Source organism: Triturus cristatus, chromosome 11 (genome assembly GCF_964204655.1).
Source record: "Triturus cristatus chromosome 11, aTriCri1.1, whole genome shotgun sequence".
In the NCBI taxonomy this organism is placed as follows: domain Eukaryota; kingdom Metazoa; phylum Chordata; class Amphibia; order Caudata; family Salamandridae; genus Triturus; species Triturus cristatus.
In genome coordinates, this window is record NC_140594.1 from 107668776 (window position 1) to 107692040 (window position 23265).

The 23265-nt window shown below is 48.3% G+C and overlaps 1 protein-coding gene across 4 annotated transcripts in view; it reads right to left on the reverse strand.

Annotated features, from left to right (window-relative positions):
* LOC146783434 (uncharacterized) overlaps positions 1–23265 on the reverse strand; it is a 477699-nt gene that overhangs the window by 383383 nt on the left and 71051 nt on the right. For all 4 annotated transcript variants that reach the window (XR_014970475.1, XM_085633638.1, XM_085633636.1 and 1 more), the window contains exon 2: positions 21503–21707. Coding sequence is in view for 3 of the 4 variants with exons in the window: in XM_085633638.1 (XP_085489764.1) it covers positions 21503–21707 (205 nt within the window). In the remaining variant the exon portion in view is untranslated. The remainder of the gene's footprint in view (positions 1–21502; positions 21708–23265) is intronic.

The window sequence follows — 23265 nt, forward strand, 5'->3', positions numbered from 1 at the left end:
CCCACAAATGTCGGTCAGGTGCACAAAGATCCTGCAGTACATGTACCACATGTGTGCGAGGCTGGGAGTATACACATGCATAGCGCCGAAAAGAAAACATGTCCACATGAAGTCATGACAACAGTCTACATACACAAGTACAGTGACCACCAAGGACGCCACGAATGATGCAGGTGGAGACACCGCTCAGCATGCATGGCCCAAGTCTAACGAGTCCGTCACACACCCAGCCAATGTAGACACAGCTCAGCACCACATATTGGAAAGACCCTGCAGGGAAGATGTCAGGTTACACAGAGGGAGGAACACACCTTGGGACGATGTCACCATGCAGTAACTGCTTACATGAACAAAGTTATGTAGCCAACAGCTTGTGATGGCACACAGATACCAGGATCCCCCCTATGACCAGCACAAGACTACAATTCCCACACACCCAACACATTATCACCACCCAAAATAATGGGGCAGGTCCACCAACAGCAATACCAGACAGACAGTAGTGTACTAAGGAAAAAGAAATTGCTTTATTCAGCATCCAAAAATCTGTGTGTCCCTTGAAAGTTCAAAATGTACAATGCCCATAGGGCAATCAAAAGTTCAAATCCAGGTGGGGGACACAGTGGGACGCGTGTCCCCTAGCTTGCCTGCACAGTCAGACTCCTTCGTCTTCCAGAGGGGGGAGGGCATCATGTGGGGGGGAAGGACCAGGCACCGCAGGGACATGAGGGCGAAGAGTAGGAGTTGTGGGTGCAGGGATGGAGGACTCCACCACAGGGGGTGGGGCAGGGCCAAAGGCGGAGGCCAGGATGGCGCTGCACACCTTAGCAAGGTCCTCCAGCGACTCCCCTGCACCCGAAGGAACCACAGGCCCCAAGGAGGGGGGGGGGGTCAGAGGGATGGGTCGCAGCGCCACTGGGGGAGAGTGTGGACAGGGGGGGGGACTCAACCACCCTGACCGGGGACTCCCTTGACCACTTGCGGGGTGGTGTCACTGTGGGGCTCAGGGACAGAGCGGCCATGAAGGAGACTTTGCCGGATATGTGGCCAGGAGAGCTGAGGGGAGGGGATTTGGAGGGAGTGGATTTGGTGGAATGCGGACTCCCACTCTGGCTGCGTGTCTTACGTTTGCCCCCCGACCCAGTGGGTGTGACTACTTCACCCTGTGTGTGCGTGCCAGGATGTGTGCGTCTGACCTTCCCTGCTGGTGTGGTGCCTGTGTCTGTTGTGGTGGGTGCATGCTGACGTCTGGGTGTACGTGGGACAGGTATGGGAGTGGGAAGTGATGATGGGTCAGGGGTAGGGGGTTGGACAAAGCGCTGCAGGAGACCCACTGCTGCAGTCGGTGTCGAGTCAATGGACCTCAGCAAGTTGCGTTGGTCAGCCTCCGATGAGAAAATGCCCTCCAAGTATGCGTCCATGTTGTTCAGCACTTGGCTGTGGCCATGGAGGACATTAAGCATCGCAGCCTGACCAACCTGCAACTGCCGCTGGATGTCCACAGACTCGGCATTGGCGGCAGCAGTGGAGACAGGGGCAGGGGGTGCGGTGCCTGGCAGGAAGGAGACATGTGGTGACTGGGAACGCTGGGAAGGGACACGAGCAAGTGGGAGGCGGCTGATGGCAATGGAGGGGGCCGGGAGAGATGTTGTGCCGCTGTCAGCTGCTGGTGCAGCCTCCGCCCACTCGGAGAGCTCATCCTCGGACCCGTCAGCTTCATATTCTGTGGTGGCACTGGACAGGTCCTCGGCCTCACTCTCCTCCGCCTCAGTTCCACTCGATGTGCCAGCCAAGATGTCACCGCTGGCACTGGTGCTCGGTCCCTCCGCTCCGTCTGTGCTGATGTCTCCCTCCGTGTCCCCCGACGATGCTGTGGGCAAGGTGAAGAGACAGCAATTAATCATACACCTGTATACATATGTCACATGAGTCCAATCTACATAGGTTACAGTGCATAGCCTGAAAAGAAAGATGAGTAACATCTACAAAACAAGGTACATATGTAGGGCATGCAACACACAGTTGGTTGACCCACCATGCCACTGAAAAACTATGGAGAGCATGACACAATAGCAAATGACATGAAATGGATTTTGACAGAGGAGCCAGGCCCTGGGGACAATCCAGCACTGTATCTGCACCACACAGCGTTGCCGAAAATAGGGATGAGCAGGGACCATAACCATGAACTTGAGGCACATGCTGCATAGGTAATACTGAAAACATGCCCACCATGACTGGCTCACTGCACCTTGAGTGTATGTCCAGACAAACATCACACACTGGCCAGACCTAGCAAGGAGATATCGGGTTTTGACATGTAGGCTTTGCCCGCACCAACCACCCCCTACATGAGACAATTAGTTGAGACACAGGAAGCACTTACATCTCTTAGTCTGGGTGAAATACACATGGGCTGGATAAATGCAAGATTGGACACCAAATACCCAAGGTGCGCCTGTCCAAATAATCATGTACAAATAATCATCATCAGATGATTGTAACAAGACACACAGGCACTGGCCACCGTGAGTATGAACAAGGAAAATCAGGTCAGGCTGTACAGTGGACACTTGTACTACATTTTACGTCGATATACATGGTGCCAGGGGACAATGGCACAGAGCACAACCTATGCTGTGGACACTGAGAGTGTCCACATTTTGTGATGACACACATGACACCTAGGAAAATATGCCCCAGGGGACAGTAGTGGCCACACAACTCCATGGTCCTGAATGGGAATGACTGCAACACACGCCACCATCCCTGCACCATGTGTATCGCACACTCATGCACATCATGTCACAGGCCACAACATAGGACATGCGTGCTGTAAGGCATGACACTTGAGAGACTAACTCCCATGTCTGGACTCAGCATCAGTGCCAACTGACATGGAACCCACAAGTACTGAACTGGACAGGGCACAGGCAAGGTCCCAAAACCTGTTACACACCACCCCCACACATGATGCTACAGGCATTGTTCACGTGGATAAAGTGCCAGCCTAGATAACCTTGTGAAGGAGTGACTACACACAGACCAGGGAACACATTGCAAGGAGCGGAAGGGAGGCAAGAGAGCACCGCTATACTGTGGGTAACCGGGTCTGCACAGCACCTTTAAACCCTGGCAGTGTATCCATGCAACTGTGCACTTACAAATGCTGGTGACACACAACAAACACACATGTACCTACCCCCTTCCTGCTGCTGCTTCTCCTGTAAGCACCTGTCCAAGTCTGGAAAGACCACCGCCAGCACACGCTTGTGGATGTGGGTCAGACGGCGGCGCCCGCGGTTCTTATGGGTCTCAGGTGAGTCCCACAGCAGGACCCGTGCGATCCTCCGCGTCCAGCACCGGATATCCTGCCAGCGTTTTCTCACCTGGGCCAGGCGCCGCTTGCGACCCTCCGTCCTCCTCACGTCACTGACGGCGTTCATCCAGATCTGCTTCTTGGCAGAGGCGCCTACCTGTGAGGATGAACAAGTGGCACTACATCAATACACCTGGCACATGTCACAGAGACACATATTAGAACAAATTTGCTGTTTACAACAAGGCATAGTATGCATCCAACGCATTGCACCTTTGTCATAGGGACATGATCCTCTGGGGAAGGGCAAAAGCAGTACGTGCCATTGAAAGTACACAAGTGGAATGAGGGCAACGACACAATCAATGATCCAGGCTCACACTGTGCATCACAAGCTACACCAGGATTATGTGCAGCACCTCTAAGCAGTCACATGCCACAGGCCACTGACGCTACCTCAGCAGAGTACACAGACACACACAGGCACAGGACATTCACCTGCCATTGCCAAATGCAGCGACAAACCTCACTCTGCACATGTGCCACTAGACGGGGGGGCTCACAGGTGTGGGGCTGGCTCTGCACGTCAGACACACAGCACTGCTCCCTGCTCACATCAGATGGGCAGGGTATCTCCATCCCCCATGCAGCCCAGGTGCTACACTCCACATATGCACCCACCCACATGACAGGGGACTTACACACACCGATGTCCAGGGTACGAACACATCATGTGGACACTCTCAGCACAGGTACACAGAACTAACACACATCTGTGGGTACAGTCACCTGTCACACTGGGCTGACCACATAATCACATGAGGACTGTAGAGACTACATCCCCAGGAGGATAAGACAGGCAGAATGTGGCATGCACCATGCAGTGATTGTCACAGTACACACAATGCAAGTTAGGATGGCAGACATGCACCACAGCATGCTCTGGCTGGGAGACATCAGGCATTTTCCCCCCTGGGACCTCCCCTACAGTACATTGCATGTGTGTCACACCTGGACACAATGCCAGGAGTCACAGTCACAAAAAAGGGACACAGTCTGTGCCAGTAGACTCTGCACTCACCGGATACCCTGGTCGCCCATACAGCAGGGGGTACTGTGGGAGGATCACATCCAGCAATGCCAGGTTCTCCTCCAGGGTGAAAGGCTGTGCCCTCTCCACAGACCTTGACATGGTTCCAGGGAGTCAGGAGCAGCAGCTGGGTCGTAGAATCCAAAGATGTGCAGGCAAGTGCTCCCTCATGGGACCTGGCTGCCTTATATCAGCCTTGCTGGCCTGTTTCATGCACAGGAGTACAGAGTGATTGGTCACTCACATTTGCATCCTATGTTTCCTCCAATCCCTTCAAACCTAGCACAGTCAGTGTGTTTTTATTGCTTTTTTTTCTTGAGCATGATGTCAACTCCAGAACCACATTGCAACAAAGTAGATTCATTCAAACTGACTTCTGGTGTGCACCTGCAGCAAAAAAATCATACTTTAAACTTGGTCTCCATGACAACCAGCATGCATGTAGGCCTTTATACTTGTCCCTCATGTGTCCCCTATGTAATTTGGAGTTTCACACACAGGTACGGTGCGTTCCGGGGCCCTAGCGCACCCCAAATGCATAGCAACGGGCCGTACAGGCGTGTGTACGGTCCCTATCACTATGGGTGTGCTCGCGTATGCGTACCCATAGTGATAGTGAGCGTACAGGCGTGTGTACGGTCCGTATCACTATGGGTGTGCTCGCGTATGCGTACCCATAGTGATAGTGAGCGTACAGGCGTGTGTACGGTCCGTATCACTATGGGTGTGCTCGCGTATGCGTACCCATAGTGATAGTGAGCGTACAGGCGTGTGTACGGTCCGTGTGTAGCTGGGTCTTGGTAGGAGTGTCACCTGGCAGCCATACGTGTCCAGGGCATGTGGCAAATACCTGACTCCGTATGTAGCATATGTGTATTGACAGATTAACATGTGCTCAGTACTAAAAAATTGTTGTTGTAGTGCACTCACTCTTCCTTGTCACTTCCAAATTCCTGCAGAGCACCGCCTCTTCCCCGGCCAATTCCGGACTTGGCTGACATGCGGGAGAATGACTGTATATGCTGCTACCCCTTCCCCCAACCGTTGATTGAGGAGTTGACGGCAAGGCTGGCACCACACCTGCAACCGCTGCACTGACACCCAAGCTGAAGGTAATGGCAGCCCTACATTTTCTTGCCACGGGTACCTTTCAATATACCATAGCTCATGTTGGTGGCATGTCCCAGAGCATGTTCAGCCGTGTGCTGCATGATTTCTTAGAGGCCATGTTGCTTCACCTGGATGAGTTCATCCATTTTCCAACTCCTGAACTGTTGACTGGGGTCAAGCATGGATTCTATGCCCTGGGAGGGATGCCCCATGTCATTGGGTCCATAGATGGGACACATGTGGCTTTGGTACCACCACAGGCACAGGAGGTAGCGTACAGGAATCGCAAACACTACCACTCCATCAATGCCCTTGTGGTGTGTCTGTCCAACATGGTGATTTCACATGTCTGTGCTCGTTTTCCAGGATCAGCACACGATGCCTACATCATGAGGCGTAGCAGGGTGCCTGAAATGATGACGCAGCTGCGCAACGAACGAGCATGTGTTGTTGGTGGGTACACTCTGTCTGTCCTGTATTTTGCGTAGACTTCCAGCACGACCGCTTCTCCTGTCCTACTTATGTCCATGTGGTTTCCATGTAGGGGACGCTGGCTATCCCAACATGCCATGGCTGATCACACCTCTCCGCAACCCCAGCACGCCGGCCCAGCTCCGCTACAACACCGCCCATGGCCGGACAAGGCGAGTGATAGAGAGGACATTTGGCCTCCTGAAGAGCCGATTCAGATGCCTCCACAAGACCGGCGGCGCCCTCCCATATGCCCCGGCAAAGGTCTGCAAAATCTTCATGGTCTGCTGCATGCTGCACAACATGGCAGTTGAGAAAGCTGTGCCACTCATCCTGGATCAAGATGATCAGGACCATCCACCCGTGGAGGACGAAGGGCTTGGCAATGGGGCTAGTGATGTGGAGGATGTGGTTCCACAAGAGGACATTCGGAGTCGGCTCATACGCGACTTCTTTGCTTAGTGGTGAGTACCAGTGTCAGAGCGTGCACGCATTGGTCCCCTTGTGGCATGTGTTGCGATGTGTGTGTCCATCTGCATGTATGCCACGTGAGTCAGAGGTGTGTGTGGATGTGTCACTCGAGTGATGGTGCCAGTGATGAGTGAATTTCCCCAGTCAAGTCAAGTCAAGTCAAGATAGCTTTATTCGATTTTTAAAGTTAAAATCATAAAAGCACAGTCAAAAGAAACATAATTAAAAACAAAATCGAATTTCATACAAATTATGTTCATCATAAAAGGGGATATCAAACATAAAAACAAACACTACCAAAAATTAATCCAGAGTTAATCTACATCGGATAGCGAATTTTAAAAACTTGGATACTGCACTAATAGTTATTTCATCTTCCAATAGGAGCAATTTTAGATACGCAGGTTTGCACTGTCTTAGGCCCCAGATCTTAAGAAGGGGAATCAAATATTTCTTTCTTCCCCAAGCATAGTACTTGCAAAAGAAAACACAATGTATTGAAGATTGCAAGGCAAGATCATCACAGGGGCAATTAATTAAATTAGAAGACCAATCATTGCTCACTGGGAGTGTTATCAACCTGTAAAAAGTACCAGTTCTCAGACGCGATAGCAACATTCTGTCATAACAAGGATAGTCAGGAGACAGATAAAGGTGCAAACCAGGGCCCTGGGCAAATGCGTTATATTGAATTACAGAAGACTTAGTCCTCTCCTCAAGCCATCTTTTGTTCTCCAGGTAATCAAGACAACTTTTCTTAAAAGCCTTTCTGGAGATCAAAGATAGCGAGGAGGGGTTATCAAAAAAAGCTCGATGGCCCATTTTAGTCATAAACTCCTTAACATAAAGAATCCAATGAATGTCTTTCCATCTCTCTAGCCTGAGACAATCATTCAAAATAGCTCTATTAAAAACAGTTTCTTCTGAGGTCCATATCTTATGCCATAGGAGTAATGGGTTAACTTTAATGAGATCCGATATATAGGCCAGATCCAATTCCTTATGGCATATATATGTTGAAATTGCTTTGGGGACCGCTAATAGATAGCAGAGGAAACTGTTTTCTTTTACTTGGATTTCCTGGGGGTCCGCAATACCCCATATACCAGATCCATATAAAGCGGTTGATATGCATTTAGACTTGTAGATATCCGTTAAAATACGTACAGGCCTGCCCCCTAATTTGTTGGCAAACTGTCTAATTGCTCCTATGGTACGGGCAAAGGCAAAATTCCTGGCCCTAATTGCTGTTTTCCAAGTACCTTTTTGATTAAAAACAATCCCCAAGTATGAAAAAGTGGTAGTAAGTTCTATCTTAGACTTATCAATAAAAGTCTTACAAGGTAATTTATTCTTAGACGAGCAGCACATGGTAAAGGTTTTCCCTATGTTTATTTTTAAACCCCTAGAACTCATGAAGAAAGAAAAACTAGTTAATGCCTTTTGGAGGCCCAACTGAGTTCTAGCCATGATGACCGCATCGTCAGCGTATAATAAAATAGGAACTGCGGTGCCATCAATTTGAGGATAGTCTAGTTCTTGTTTGATTAAAAAATCTGCCACTTCGTTTATATACAAGTTAAAAAGAAAAGGTGCCAGAATGCAACCCTGTCTAACACCTTTCATAATCGGAAATTTGCCAGTGCACTCCCCTTTATTTCCGAAACGCACCTTAGCCCCTGCCTCTCTATATAATGCTTTAATAAAAATAAGGATGTTTGAATCTATGCCCAAACCTAATAGAGTATCCCATAAGACGTCGTGGTCCAGGCAATCAAATGCTGAACTAAGGTCAACAAAGGTCAGAAAAAGATTACCCTGTTTTTTCCTTCATGTACTTGCCAGTTATTAAAGCCAAGTTGAGCCCTTGTTCAACAGTACCTAGGCCAGCCTTAAAACCGTACTGAAACTTGGAAATAACATCACGTTCCTCTGCCCACGTGTGCAATCTATTTAAAATGATTCTACCCGCCACTTTCATAAGTGAATCAAGTAGGGAGATCGGCCTGTAACATTTGGGATCAGTTCGATCTCCCTTTTTAAAAATAGGAACCACAATGGCTTCCTGCCATGTCGATGGGAATCCCTTTATATTAAAACTATTTAGCACATTAGTCAACAAGGGGGCCCACAAAGAGACAGTATCTTTATATATGTCTACCGGGACCGCGTCAGGCCCGGGGGCTTTGTTTCTAGCACATTCCTGTAGGGCCAATTCCACTTCAGAAGGTGAAAAAACAATCCCTACAGGAAATAAGGCAGGAACAACAGGTTCGATCGCAGGCTGCTGGGTTAGGGGTTTAGAGGCTATACAATGCAAAACATCTTTTTTGTAGAGCTCAGTAAAGTGATCCACCCATGTTGATTCTTCTATCATAGGATCCAGCTTATCAGAGTTCCTTTCAACGAAGAAGGGGGCATTTACTGCTTTCCAGAACGAGATATTATCTCTCAAGGAGCTTGCCTTTACTAATGCGTTCCACGCATTCTCCCTGAGCTCCCGCTTCCGTTTTTTTATCGATGTTTTATATATTGCCCTGGCAGCTCTAACCTCCAGCATATCTTTAGGTTTTTTCTTTAAAATCTGCTTTAAGTTAGAGTGTGCCTTAGAACAGTCCGAGTTGAACCACCCAAAGAATTTTTGGTGGGCCTTTTCTCGTAGGGTTCCTGTTAACTTTTTAGCGATAAATGAAGAAATCTGGTCAAAGGCGCAAATGGTCAAGCTAGGATCAGGATGATCCTCTAGGCAAATCCTGACATTTTTATATTGGTCCAGTATCAGGTTCTGGAGGAAATCAGAAGGGTCGACCTTATTCCATTTTATGGCGTATCGATTTTGTCTTGCCAAGGAAATGGCATGGTGGGAGAGATTTTCCACTACATTTGGGACAGCTCTAGTTCCCCTATCGATAAGGAAAGTTGAGCTAATCGGAAAGTGATCACTCATAGCAGTGTCTAATGTTTTAAACATCAGGACTTTACGACCATGAGAAATACTAACCAAGGTGTAATCTATAACAGACTCTAAACCTCGCCCGTTAAAAGTGGGTTGAAAATGGACCTGTGACGTACACAGTTCATTAGCAAACCCCAAGTCCCAATCAAAAATTAGACTGTTAAACATATTTCCCACCACAGTATGCTCAAAATGTGTACATGGGTCGCCAATTAGGTTAACCATTCCACATATACCAGAATTGTTATGTGGGCATAAGTGACAATTAAAATCTCCTGTCAAAATGATACATGTGTCATTTTGTTCCGAACCAATTGCACCGAATATTAAATTGTTTAGATCTTCAAATACTTTGTTCAGATCATCCTTCGGGATATTATTATATAAATTAATTAGTATAAATCGATTTCCTCCTGCAATTAGGCAGAGGACCTGATAAAAATTATGCCCCTCTGTACTCTGTTTCTCTATTTCCAAATTTACCATGTTAGAGATATAGGTACAAAGCCCCCCCGAGTTTCTGCCTCTCCTAGACTGTGTTGCAGGGGTAAAAAATGTGCAATACCCTGGAAGATGAATCTCAACCTGATCCCAGCACTCCTGAAGACAGATAATATCATTCTTTTCGATTAGATCACAGAAGATGAGATCATCTACTTTGTTTGCTAGACCTGCTATGTTCCAAGATAAAAGGGTAAGCTCTCCCCTTGCTATTACTTGTTGACAGTCTTTGTCAGGGGAGCAATCTGGACACGGATTTAATTCCATCAGAGAAATGTTATGTTCGGTATCTAACTCCTCATCAGAAGGGCAAGCCGCAGATGGATGTGTTTCTGCCAAAAGAAAGTTGTTATCCATGTCGGGCTGTGCTATAGGACGGGCAGTTTTCGGAGATAAAGCAATTTCTAAACCACGGTCAGAATGTGTAATTATTTCTGACTCTTGATTATCAAATTCGTCAAACGAAACCTTGGATGTTGTTGGAGGATCTAACGGGTTTTTTTGTATCCCACCCTCATTAGCTTCTCTTTTGGGATCGTTTAATGGATAATCCAAGCTTTTGTACTGTTTATTGGTTCTAGGACAATGAGGCGGTAAACTAACGCCAGTCTGATGGAGTCAATCCACCGTCTCTAAGCTACTATAGCGATTTGATGTAGGTAGTCCTCTCCAGGTGTCGCTATGTGTTAAACCCCTGTTAATTTGCCTCCCCCATTTACTTATGCCCGCTCTTCTATCGCAAGTTTTTACAGTCACCCAGTTATCATCATTTGGTAGATAAAAATGAGATCTAGGAGGGTAGAAAAAAGATAATCGTTTGGTTTGGATAGTCTCATTTATATGCTGGTTCCCCCAGGAGCAGATGTAATCAACCGTTTCCCGGTCTTCAAAATTGACCAGGATACAGTCCCCCTGTAGTGTTTTTCTTTCTGCCCCCACCCAGGAAACCCTACGGACCATTAGGATCTTACTCGTCTTATTCGAGGGAAGTGGCCGGTTTGTGTTAAGCCAATATTGGGCCTTATTTTTCAGGGATTCATAGGATTCTTCTTTATCCTCTTTCAATTCGGGGACGCCCGTTAAAATCACCAAGTAAGGCGATACTTCTGGGGGTAAATCTATGACTATATTTCCTGATTTAGCATCCCTGTTAGAATCTTTATTTATACATGAATTTCCAGAAGGCTGATGAATTTTTTCTGTTATGCAGTTCTCAATGTTAACCGATGTCAGGGTGTTAGCTTTTGTGGTGTTTATTAAAACTTTAGATGATTGGGGGCCCACTAGTACGTTTTTTGTACCTTTTTTTATCCCTTCCACAACCTTTGATGGACCGATATTAGACGAGGTCTTAAGAGAAGCAGCCACATCTATTAGCTGTGTCTCAATCTTCTTCAATCGAATTTCTAATGGAGTAAGAAATGTTCTAAAAAGCTCCCTTATGTGTTCGATTAAGTTATGATCAGCCTGCAAAGGCTCAGGGTTTAATGACATCGGAGTAAAAATAGCAACGTTAGAGTGTTCCAATAACTGGCTATCCACAATAGTACAATTTTGGGTTCGGCCCTCTTTTAGCTCTTGTTTAATTCGTTCTTTCCCTCTAATGTGGGGTTTTCCTTTCCCTTTCTCCCCAATTGCAATGATTTTTTTTGACTTGCTATACTTATTTACTTTAGGTTCTTTTTTCTTGTATTTTCTATTAGGGTATTTTGTAGTCTTTGGAATTGCACCCTCATTCTCTCTCATCATCTGGGTATTAACTGAGTATTGCGACCGTGATTCTAACACCAGGGGCTCCGGTACAAGAATCGGTGACCTCTCTAGTTGCGAGGAGGATAAGCATTCCGTCATAGAAAAGGACAAATCTACTACATTTGGGATACTATGTATATCCGCCTGTACTAAAGCAAGGGGTGTTTTGTTACCTATATTATCGGGAGTTTTAGCTGTCGCAAACAGGCCCAAAGAGGAGCGTTTAGCTAGTAGTAAATCTTGTGACACTCTTCGTTCCATGAGAGCAATTCCTTGATCGATAACTGAATTTGCTCTTACGATGAAGTTGTCTAATGGGCCAGTAATGTTACTTGTATTCTTGATCATCCTGTTTCTACTCCCTCGTGTGGTAGCCATGGGTGATCACGTGCAAATACAAATACAAAAGTTATTTAGCAGGAGATATTCACAAGTCAGCAGGGATGTCTAATGCACACAAAATAAAATGTTAGTAGGGGGGCCCGGTCCGGTCTTACTCGGTCTGTAACGGGCTAGAACGGGCCCGCCCTTGGCCCGGGCTTCGCCCGGCGTTCGTCCTGCGCCGCGTCCCGCGCCGCGTCACAAGTCTCGATTTAAATAAGTATTAGTCCGCTAAAAAGGGATTGTCCGGGAAGAGGCCGCAGCTGTAGCTGGTTTCCCAGCCGCGGTGCCTCGCAGTCCCTCACGCCCTGGTCAAGCACCGAGCAGCACAGACAAAGTTCCTCTAAGCACGAACGGCACCCGCAAAGCGGGGGCCGTGAGATGTCAATTTCAAGGCAGGCAAGGGGGAGTGTCCGGGAAGAGGCCGCAGCTGTAGCTGGTTTCCCAGCCGCGGTGCCTCGCAGTCCCTCACGCCCTGGTCAAGCACCGAGCAGCACAGACAAAGTTCCTCTAAGCACGAACGGCACCCGCGAAGCGGGGGCCGTGAGATGTCAATTTCAAGGCAGGCAAGGGGGAGTGTCCGGGAAGAGGCCGCAGCTGTAGCTGGTTTCCCAGCCGCGGTGCCTCGCAGTCCCTCACGCCCTGGTCAAGCACCGAGCAGCACAGACAAAGTTCCTCTAAGCACGAACGGCTCCCGCGAAGCGGGGGCCGTGAGATGTCAATTTCAAGGCAGGCAAGGGGGAGTGTCCGGGAAGAGGCCGCAGCTGTAGCTGGTTTCCCAGCCGCGGTGCCTCGCAGTCCCTCACGCCCTGGTCACGCACCGAGCAGCACAGACAAAGTTCCTCTAAGCACGAACGGCACCCGCGAAGCGGGGGCCGTGAGATGTCAATTTCAAGGCAGGCAAGGGGGAGTGTCCGGGAAGAGGCCGCAGCTGTAGCTGGTTTCCCAGCCGCGGTGCCTCGCAGTCCCTCACGCCCTGGTCAAGCACCGAGCAGCACAGACAAAGTTCCTCTAAGCACGAACGAATTTCCCCAGTCATAATTGTGACCTAGCATGTTGTCATCCTTACATGTGTCGAGTACATGCACATGCAAGTGGCTGTGCTTTTTGTGGCTGACTTCTTGAGTGTCTCTCATCCCCAGGTACTTGCGCATGCCGTCTGCTGGTTGCATTGTTGTGACACTGCTATTCCTCATGGACACGTCATCGTGTGCTGACTCAGCGTTACACGCACGGACAAGTTTGGAAGTCTCCTTAGGGTAAGGGATGCATCAGGGGTGTATTGGGTGTGGCAGGTGTTTACGATGTGTGCACACTGCCCCTGTCGATGTTTGGTTCCTCTGCAGACATGTCGCATCACCATGGGACACATGACATGTAGCTGGGTACACCTGAATAGATGGTCAGACTTGTTGACAGTCATCTGTGATGGGATAGTGGATTGTGATGATGGCATCAATGTGTGTAACACTGCCCTCGGACACATACGGTTTGCATTGGCTTGACATGGTGTGGGACTTCCACATCAGAGGATCAATGGTGTATGGCAGCCTCTCCGTGAGCAGCAGGGGGTGTTTAGCTGTTAGCCGACACTTGTGTGCCAGTTCCATGGCTATCACGCATTTGTGCTGCAGAAGGGGGGTTCCAGTGTTGGACCCACATGTTACTCCACATGACCTGTGTATGTGTACTCCGACTTGCCTCTGCATTCCCGAATACATGAATAATAAAGGTGTCCCTATGCCTCCAAGGTGCCTCTTCTCAGTCAATGCTGGTGTGTTGCCACGGTGCATACGGCATGTCTGGCATGGTTTTCCCTGATAGTGGCTATGTGTCTATGTGTCGAGTAGCAAGATGCAAGCTGTTTGTGTGGGATTTGACTGTGTATTGTGCATGATGTTCATGACTGTGTGGGTATTGTGACATGTGCCATCCCCATGCATCCAACGTTGGCCAGGCCACCATTCTCTGCATCCACCTGACTCAAGCTTGCAGGACATGGTTCTGCCACCTGTCCACACATACTTGGGTGCCCCCCAGGACACTCCACATGATCCCTGACCTCTGCGCATGGCTGTCGCTGTACTCAATATGTCTGTCGGCAAGGTTGTGCGGCCACCCCCTCAGCTGGTTGGGCCCATCACGGGTGTGTATGGTGCTCCATGTCTGTGTTGCCTAATACATTGTGACCCATGTGTGTCCTGTGCCAGACTCAGGCCCCAGGGTGTGGATGGTTGAAGTCATATGAGAACTCAGGCATGGTTAGATTTTACAAGACACATGTAAGGTAATAATGTAAAATGTAGGCATCATCTCTTTATCGTGTAACTTTTTATTTTTGTTGGGGTACGTGGGGGGGGGGGGTATGACATGAGGGGCTTTCCGGGTGTGTGGAATCCAAAGTTCACTAGGGGAGTTGGTGTCCTTGCCATTGGAAATCCTCAGAGTCCATGCCACAGTCTTTGTCAACATTGGTCAGACAGTGACCAGCAAGTCCAAGTGGCAGAGGATGTATTTTGCTGATGTGCTGCTGTTTGTCCAGTGGACCAGGTGCCAGGCCAGGTGTCCTGGGAGATGGTGCTGTTGCGCCGACCCTCACGGTCTTTTCCGTGGACGACCCGCCCTCCTGCGGGAACCCTCAGAAGCAGGCCGTGACGATGTTTGGGATGCTCCGTCGGATGTCTCCTCCTCCTCCTGATCCCTCCCTGTGGGTGGTGATGTTCTACGCCTGGTGGCACAGGGAGGGTTGCCCATGTTGTCGGCTATCCGACAGAGTGTACGGTGAATTCCCGTGAACACCGTCACGAGCTCAGCCTGTCTGTCCTCCATCCGCCCTTGGTGTCGCAGTAGACAGGCATGTTGCTCCGCATGTTGCTGGGCCTGCTGGGTCTTGATCTCCTCGAGGATGGACACAACCTGGGCCATGCCCGTGGTGTCCTACCGGTATGTCTCCAGGATGTTTCTGACATGGGAATATACCGGTTCCGCAGCCAACTGGTCAGGCTCGCGCCTCCGCCGTCCTCCACTCCCACCACCCCTGCCCACTTGCACCTGGCCTGCCCTTGTGGGCACATCGGGTCTCCGGGACCCCTGAGGGGTGGCATTAGCGTTGTCGCCTGCCTCCTACTGGGTGCCCGGTACACTGTGTCCCTCCTGGCCAGCCTGGCTGCATTCTGGTGGTGGGGCAGGGATCCTGGGTGTCTCTTGGGATGTGGCAGGAGTGGGGGTGGTGGTTGGCCCAGTTGTACCTGACGCAGGTGCTGCAGGTGGTTGGACACCAGAGGGGCCAGGTTGGTCGGGGTCGTCCACAGAGTGGTGAGAGTCGTCGCTGCCGGTGGGTCCGTCATCCCTCAGAGCCGGGTCCTGTGAGTCTTCCCCCCCAGTGTTGGGGGGTGATCCACGACGTTGACCTGTGTGTGAGAGAGACAATGTTATTTTTGTTCCATGCAACATCCATGTTTCATTCGTTTCTAAGTTGGCACATTTCCTCTGGGAATTTGGATATGTCTTGCATTCCACTCACAGTGCACTTGTGCATGGGTATGTCCCTTGGCCACAGCGTTTGAGACTTTACCTATGTGTGGCACAGTCTTACTTGCTGCGTCAATTGTGACTGCAGTCAGCAGTGGACTGAGCAGGTGTGGCAAGCCATGCATTGGCGCCTTCCGTGTTGCACTGTACGTGGGCACATGGAGTTGTTCCACACACTTATATAATGCAGGTAGCTGGCGTTGTGCTCGTGCACAGGTTGGGACATGGCCCAGTGTTTTGCCATGGAGAAGAGAGGGGGATTCAGGCACTGGCCACCCTTGTCTACATGCACGCAGTCCACCTGCTGACGAGCAGACATTCCCACACCCCCCAAGGCTGAATTGGTCTCCCTGTGTGTCCCTTTCTCACTCCCTCTCTGTCCCCCTCTCCCTCCCTCCCTGTGTCAGCCTCCTCCCTCTGTCCGTCTCCCTGTGTCTCCCTCCCTCTCTCTCCCCCTCTCCCTCCCTCTGTGTGTCACCCTCTGTCACCTCAGCCCAGCTTCCTAGGCACACACTTTTTGCAGATCTTTGAATGGCCCTTGGCTTGTTGATGTGAGTTTGTTTCTGATCTCCAGGCACCCATTGGGTGTAGTGTCTGTGTCTGCGCTGCTGCTGTGGTGGTGTGTGCTGCCACTCTTTCACAGTGTTGGCTGTTCATTAGCTGCTGTCATGTGCAAAAACGTGCCTTCACCCCCATGTCTTAATGCAAGGCGTCCGCCATTTGCTGGCAAGTCTTTCCTGTGTGGGGACACACTGTTTGTCTGGCTGTGACCTAGGCCATATGGGCAGAGGGCATTGTTGTCTGCTTCTGAGTTGCACTATGTGATTTTTGGGGCACACACTCCCGCCATCCGGCTTACCGTGTCTTGTGTTGGTGTTTTCTGTGGCCTGTGACTTGGCATTGTCCAGCTGGGTGCATGGGGCATGGTGGCGCTAGTGGCATGTGCGTGTTCATGGAGTGTGGTTGAGTCGTGCGATAGCTTGGGGTGGTTGCGTGCCTGATTGTGAGTTTGGTTGTGGATGACGTTCCCCCCATGTGAGGTGAGTTGTTTGTGTACTCACCCGGGTCTCGGAGTCCTTCTAATCCGTCCACTGACACCACCGGCAGTATGGCCATCACCCTCACCAGGGATGGTATTGTACGGGTCTGCGGGGTGGCCCTCCTCCAGTGATGTTGGCCTGGTTGTGGTCGTCGGTCATTTTGGCTCGGACCCTCCTCCGCAGATCGTACCACCTGGCTTGGCATTCATGCCTGGTCCTTCTGGTGGACGCAACAGCATTCACAGCATCGACAATCCTCTGCCACATGGCTGTTTTTTCGGAAATGCTGGTCTGTCTGACCAATGTTGCAAAGAGGTGTGGCTCGACTCTGAGGATTTCGTCGACAAGGACCTCCAACTCTCGACTAGTGAACTTTGGATTCTTGTTAGTGGGCATGGTGAGGGGTGTGGGTGTGGATGGTTGTTTATGGGGTGTGGGTGTGGATGGTTGTGGGTGTGTGGGTGTGGTTGTGCAGGTGTGTGTGTGAATGTGATGAGGGGGGGTTTGTGTAGGTGGGTGTGTGAAGGTGTGCAAGTGTAATGTGTAGTAAAGGTTCAAGTATGGTGCTGTAGGTTGTCTGTGGGGTCTGGCAGCAGTGAGTCTGTTGCAAAGGCTCATGGTTTGTGTCTGTGGGCCCTTTTTATTGGTCCATTGATGGGTGTGGCTGTGTTTGAACTTTGGGTGGGTGTGTTATAAGGAGTGGTTGTGTTTTGGGCCTCTGTTTGGGATTTTGGCAGTTGCAGGTCAGTGAATGTGTTGTATTTGTGCTTGTTGGACATGTTTTGTGGCTTTGTGCCATTCGAATAGTGTATTCTTGTGTTGTTTTGCTTTGTCCTGGTTGTGTACGTGCGTTTTTAGCGTGTGTACGGTGTGTACTTCGGCAATTTTGTTGTACAGTGCTGTCCTTGTGTCTGTCTTGGTACGACTCGTACATGCGCGATGTTGGGTGAAGGTGCTGGTGTTGGGGCCTGGGGTGCGCTCCGTACTTAGAATGTTGGGGTGGGGGTACGCTCCATACGTACGCGGGTGAGGGTACGGGTCGTACATACACAGTTGGGGTGGGGGTACGCTCCATACGTACGCGGGTGAGGGTACGGGTCGTACATACACGGTTGGGGTGGGGGTACGCTCCATACGTACGCGGGTGAGGGTACGGGTCGTACATACATGGTTGGGGTGGGGGTACGCTCCATACGTACGCGGGTGAGGGTACGGGTCGTACATACACGGTTGGGGTGGGGGTACGGTCCGTACATACACGGTTGGGGTGGGGGTACTTTCCATACATACGCGGGTGAGGGTACGGGCCGTACATACACGGTTGGGGTGGGGGTACGGTCCGTACATACACGGTTGGGGTGGGGGTACGCTCCATACATACGCGGGTGAGGCTACGGGCCGTACATACACGGTTGGGGTGGGGGTACGCTCCATACATACGCGGGTGAGGGTACGGGTCGCACATACACGGTTGGGGTGGGGGTACGGTCCGTACATACACGGTTGGGGTGGGGGTACGCTCCATACATACGCGGGTGAGGGTACGGGCCGTACATACACGGTTGGGGTGGGGGTATGGTCCGTACATACACGGTTGGGGTGGGGGTACGCTCCATACATACGCGGGTGAGGGTACAGGCCGTACATACACGGTTGGGGTGGGGGTACGCTCCATACGTATGTGGGTGAGGGTACGGGTCGTACATACACGGTTGGGGTCGGGGTACGCTCCATACGTACGTGGGTGAGGGTACGGGTCGTACATACACGGTTGGGGTGGGGGTATGCTCCATGCATACGCGGGTGAGGGCACGGGTCGTACATACACTGTTGGGGTGGGGGTACGCTCCATACGTACGCGGGTGAGGGTACGGGTCGTACATACACGGTTGGGGTGGGGGTACGCTCCATGCATACGCGGGTGAGGGTACGGGTCGTACATACACTGTTGGGGTGGGGGTACGCTCCATACGTACGCGGGTGAGGGTACGGGTCGTACATACATGGTTGGGGTGGGGGTACGCTCCATACATACGCGGGTGGGGTTACGGGCCGTACGTACGGGGGTGTACATGCACGGGTGGGGGTACGTCTCGTACATACACGGGTGTACATACACGGGTGTACATACACGGGTGTACATTCACGGGTGGGGGTACGTCTCGTACATACACGGGTGTACATACACGGGTGGGGATTCGACTCGTACATAGGAGGGCTGGGGGGAGTGTTGGGCGCGTATGCGGGCACATGTCTCCATGGTTGCTATGGGAGTTCGGTGCGGACAGTGTTTTTTCCATCCGGTTGTAACATCGGACGCACGGGATGGATCGTACTTCCGCGGTCGGAGTTCACTTTTCACATTTGTACGGTAATTCGTCCGAGGATGTGTCGGACACATTTTCCGACCCAAGGACGTGTGGGGAATAATTCCCAATGCGATTCGTATGGACTTTTTCCCATGCGAATCGTACATGGCAGTTTGTACGGCACTTGTACGATTCGTACGGTAAAAAGACCGGATACGAGTCGTACGGGGAATTTTTTTACAGGATCGTAATCGGCACCTTAGTCTTCGCCATTTGAATTAACACATTTTACTCCTAAAAGTAATACTTTACTTTCCTCATAATTTTCCTCATCAAAATTACCATCAAAATCATTTAGAACACAACGGACATTTGTGGGTTTTCCTGTTCTTCACATTTCTTTTAAATGACCTATTTTCCCACATTACTTACATTGTTGACCCAATGCTGGACAGTATTTGAACGAGGAAACATGTGAAGGTGAACTACATCTATAACAAACACCTTGTGAAGCTGTTGAGGAGGATTATTGGGTCTAGAGAATGTTCTTGGTCTAATATTGCCTGAGAAACCTTTAGTGATGGGTTTATTAACTACTGCACCAGAAATTGTAGACTTGGCTAAAGATTCTTCAAGCAATTTTGCATCAATAGAAGAACCTTTGATGCTTTTAGCTAAATCTATAGCTTTATCTAATGTCGGGTTTTTACATGCAAGTAAACTTTCTGGTATTTTTTTAGAATGGCATCTAGCTACTAATTGGTCACGTATTAACTCTGCAGTAAAATTGTCAAATTTGCATTTGGAAGCTAGCATTTTTAACGCTGTAACGTAAGTGTCTATACTTTCATTGGGTAGTTGTGTTCTCGTTAAAAATTTGTATATATGTACAACTATATTCTTAGTTTTTGAGAAGTATTTATCGAGTTGGGCGATTGCTGTTTCAAATTCGTCAAGATCTTCGTCTTCCGCAGAAACATGTTCAGGTAAGTGGTCGTATACCTTCTGGCCTTCTACGCCCAAGTGATAATACATTAGACTTTTGCGTCTTTCTGGTCTGAATTTTTGGGCATTGACTGCTCCTAGGTAAGCCCTGAAAGATCTTAGCCATAAATTCCACTTCAATGGTGGTTCTCCAGGTTCTTGTAGGAATGGTGCTGGTGCTTGAACACTTTGCATGTTGGTTAGATGTAAAAATCATTTTTTAAATAATAGGTGTGCAAATCGCTGTAATTTGCACATTTTTGTGAAAACTCCAAAAAAACGAAATGCTAAAACAATACAGAGACGAAGCGTGCAAATGTCTGTGATCTGCACTTTATGGTAAAAATACTAAGTTGACGAACATAGAATTGAGTGTGCAAATCACCGATGACTGCGTGTTTTTAAAGTATGTACGTAGTGATCTGCAAAGCGTGCAAAACGCTGTTGTAATATTTCTTTTATGACTCCCTTTTTTTTAAATAGCGATCTGCAAAGCATGCAAATCGCTGTTGTAAAGCTTCTTTTTGAAGTAAAACTGAGAAGTGAAGAAACACTTAGAAGTCCAAATTTTATGTTGATCGACTTGGTGTTCTTCTCTCTCTCCCAGAATGCAATGCGGATCCTGATGAATAAGGAAGGCTTGAGAGCTGCCACACAAGCTGTGTCTGTAGGCGCTGCAATCTGCCGGCAGACGATTAATGTGCTTCACGCTGTGGGAAGGCAGAATCTGCTGCTAGCCAATCGTGTGAGTTTTTCAATATATCGGAGAGAATATTTCTTTGAATTGTATTCGGCACGGCGCACTACGTGCGTCTCAGGCTTTGAAATGAAGCATGTCACGTGCAATCTGTCTCGCGCTGTCTGACTCGTGCGTTCTGCCTCACGCAGTCTGACTCGTTGAAACGTGCTGTGATCGTTGAAATCCGCAATGAAGAGTAAATAATGAAAGGGAAGTTCTCACCTTATAGTAGTAGCATACCCGATACCCGATACTCGACAGCAGTTTCATAAACGTACTGATTCTCTGGCCCCTGTTTTCTTCGCGCTTTTCTGTCGTTTGAGTTGTTAGTCAGGTTTCTCGCGTTTCTCTCGTTCTTGGATGCAGGAAATATGAATCTTCTTAGTTGCCCACTCATCGCCAAAATACTGAAGCATACACTCACACGTCTACAGAGGGTTGAAGGATTTATTGGTGACAACAGCATAACGACATGTCTCTCCTAAAGGGGCCCAGAGATAACGGTCCATCCTAGAATTCCAAAGGTTCTGGAGCTCCATGTCGGCGCAGCATTCCAGACTCACATCACCACAGTAGTGCAGGAGTAATGCACTACCTAAGTGGGTAGTGTAGGAGTAACACAATACCAACGTGGGTAGTGCAGAAGTCCCACAGGACAGCAGTGGGTAGTGCAGGAGTACCACAGGACAGCAGTGGGTAGTGCAGGAGTAACGCAATACCTAAGTGGGTAGTGCGGGAGTACCACAGGACGGCAGTGGAGGAGTACCACAGGACAGCAGTGGATGATGGAGAAGCATACAATTGTGGTTAGTGGTACAATAGTGCTACATAAACCATCACCTTCTCACCTGCGGGTGCTGTGGAAAGCTGAAGATTGTTGGCACGGCCTCCTGCCGAAGACGAACGGTCTGCCCTGTCCGATCAAAGGCCTCTTCTCTGAAATGAGCCGAGCACAAAGTGCTGTGTGAAGTTGGGGACCATGGCAACCCGCTTTTTGTTGTCCGGCACATCGCTGCCACCCATACCTTGCGCCGTTCGGGGTCCTTGGGGAATCTACAAAAGCAGATGGACAGAGTACAGCAAATCATTAGACATTACACATAGCCGATGGCTACAAATATTTGGGGATGATTATTTTATCTAATTTATCGGGGAATATTCGTATATAGGACAAAAAGAAAAGGGTTGCCAGCCTTTTTATGTTGACAAGCTAAAACTGAAGCTTTGAAAACTGTTTATGAATGGAAAATTCAACATTATTGATGTGTGGGGTAGAATGCCTCCCCCCTAAAAAACCATACCATGTATTTTTAAGGTGTGTGTCTATTGAATGGATCAGTATTCTTATTAACAGCTATGCACATAATTTGAAATGTTATCTACTTAGTTAAGGTCAGAAGTGCTCTATCGTCGGCATGCTGCTTTCCTGAAAATATTTTAAAGAAACAAGAGCAACCCAAATGTCCATGTGATCATGGGTATCAGTATTTTACTAAAATTAAAAAGTTCTTAATGTTCACCTGTGCTTACACCAATAACATTAAGATAGGTAGATGGGAAGTAAGAATAGCAAATCTATAACAAGGTACATGCTTACCTTGACAATATGTTGGAAGTCGGTTTTCTGGAGTCTATCTGCGTGCATGTTTAGAATACTGACATTGATAGTCTGACATACGCATTGAACACGGATATTTGACTGCTTTTAATCAAATTAATGTTTTTTTTATCCTGCTCTTAAAGAGTTTTGAATCTAACTGTACATGCTTGCAGCCAATATGTATGACAACTCAGCTGAACTGGTCCCACTTCTATTTTATACTCTGATGGCTTATTATTAGGGGCCTCGCTACTCTCTATTTTTAAAGCATGATGAGTGTCTGTCAGGCTGTGCAAAGGTCACACACTCATCATGGCAGGGTCAAGCAGCCAAGTGCTGCGCAGTGAGCAGTCAAAATATCGATTTTTAAATATCGACCTACACTAATATCGAGTTTTTAATATCGTGGGGACAGAATATTAATGTCAAGAATATCGTTGACCAGAATATCGACCTTAAGGTAATATCGTTTTTTTATATCGAAGTAAGTAATATCGGAGTTAGTAATATCGAAGTAAGTAATATCGTTAGCAAAAATATTGTTGTTAATAATACAGATATTTCTTATTAGTGTTCTGTATTTTAGTATGTATTTTATATGTATGTTTAAAAAAATGTTTTATATATTTTTATTATTTTTAAATATATGTATTAAATGTTTAGAAATTAGTAATATTTTAAAGAAAATTTTGCGTTTTAGTATCCGAGAGGGTTGTGGGTTTATAGGGGAATAGGGTGGGAAGTAATTTAATTATAATTAATTAATTATTATGTTTTATGTATTATTATTGATTAATGTATTGATAATTAATTGTTAATTAATTTTTATTAATTGGTTAATTTAGCATTATATTAATTATAATTAATTTATTATTTTATTTATTGTTATTGTAAATTAATTCATTGTTAATTAATTATTAATTGGTAAATAATTTTTATTAATTGATAATTAAATCAATTTTGTTAATTTGTATGTGTAGCGGGTTGTGGGTTTATAGGGGAATAGGGTGG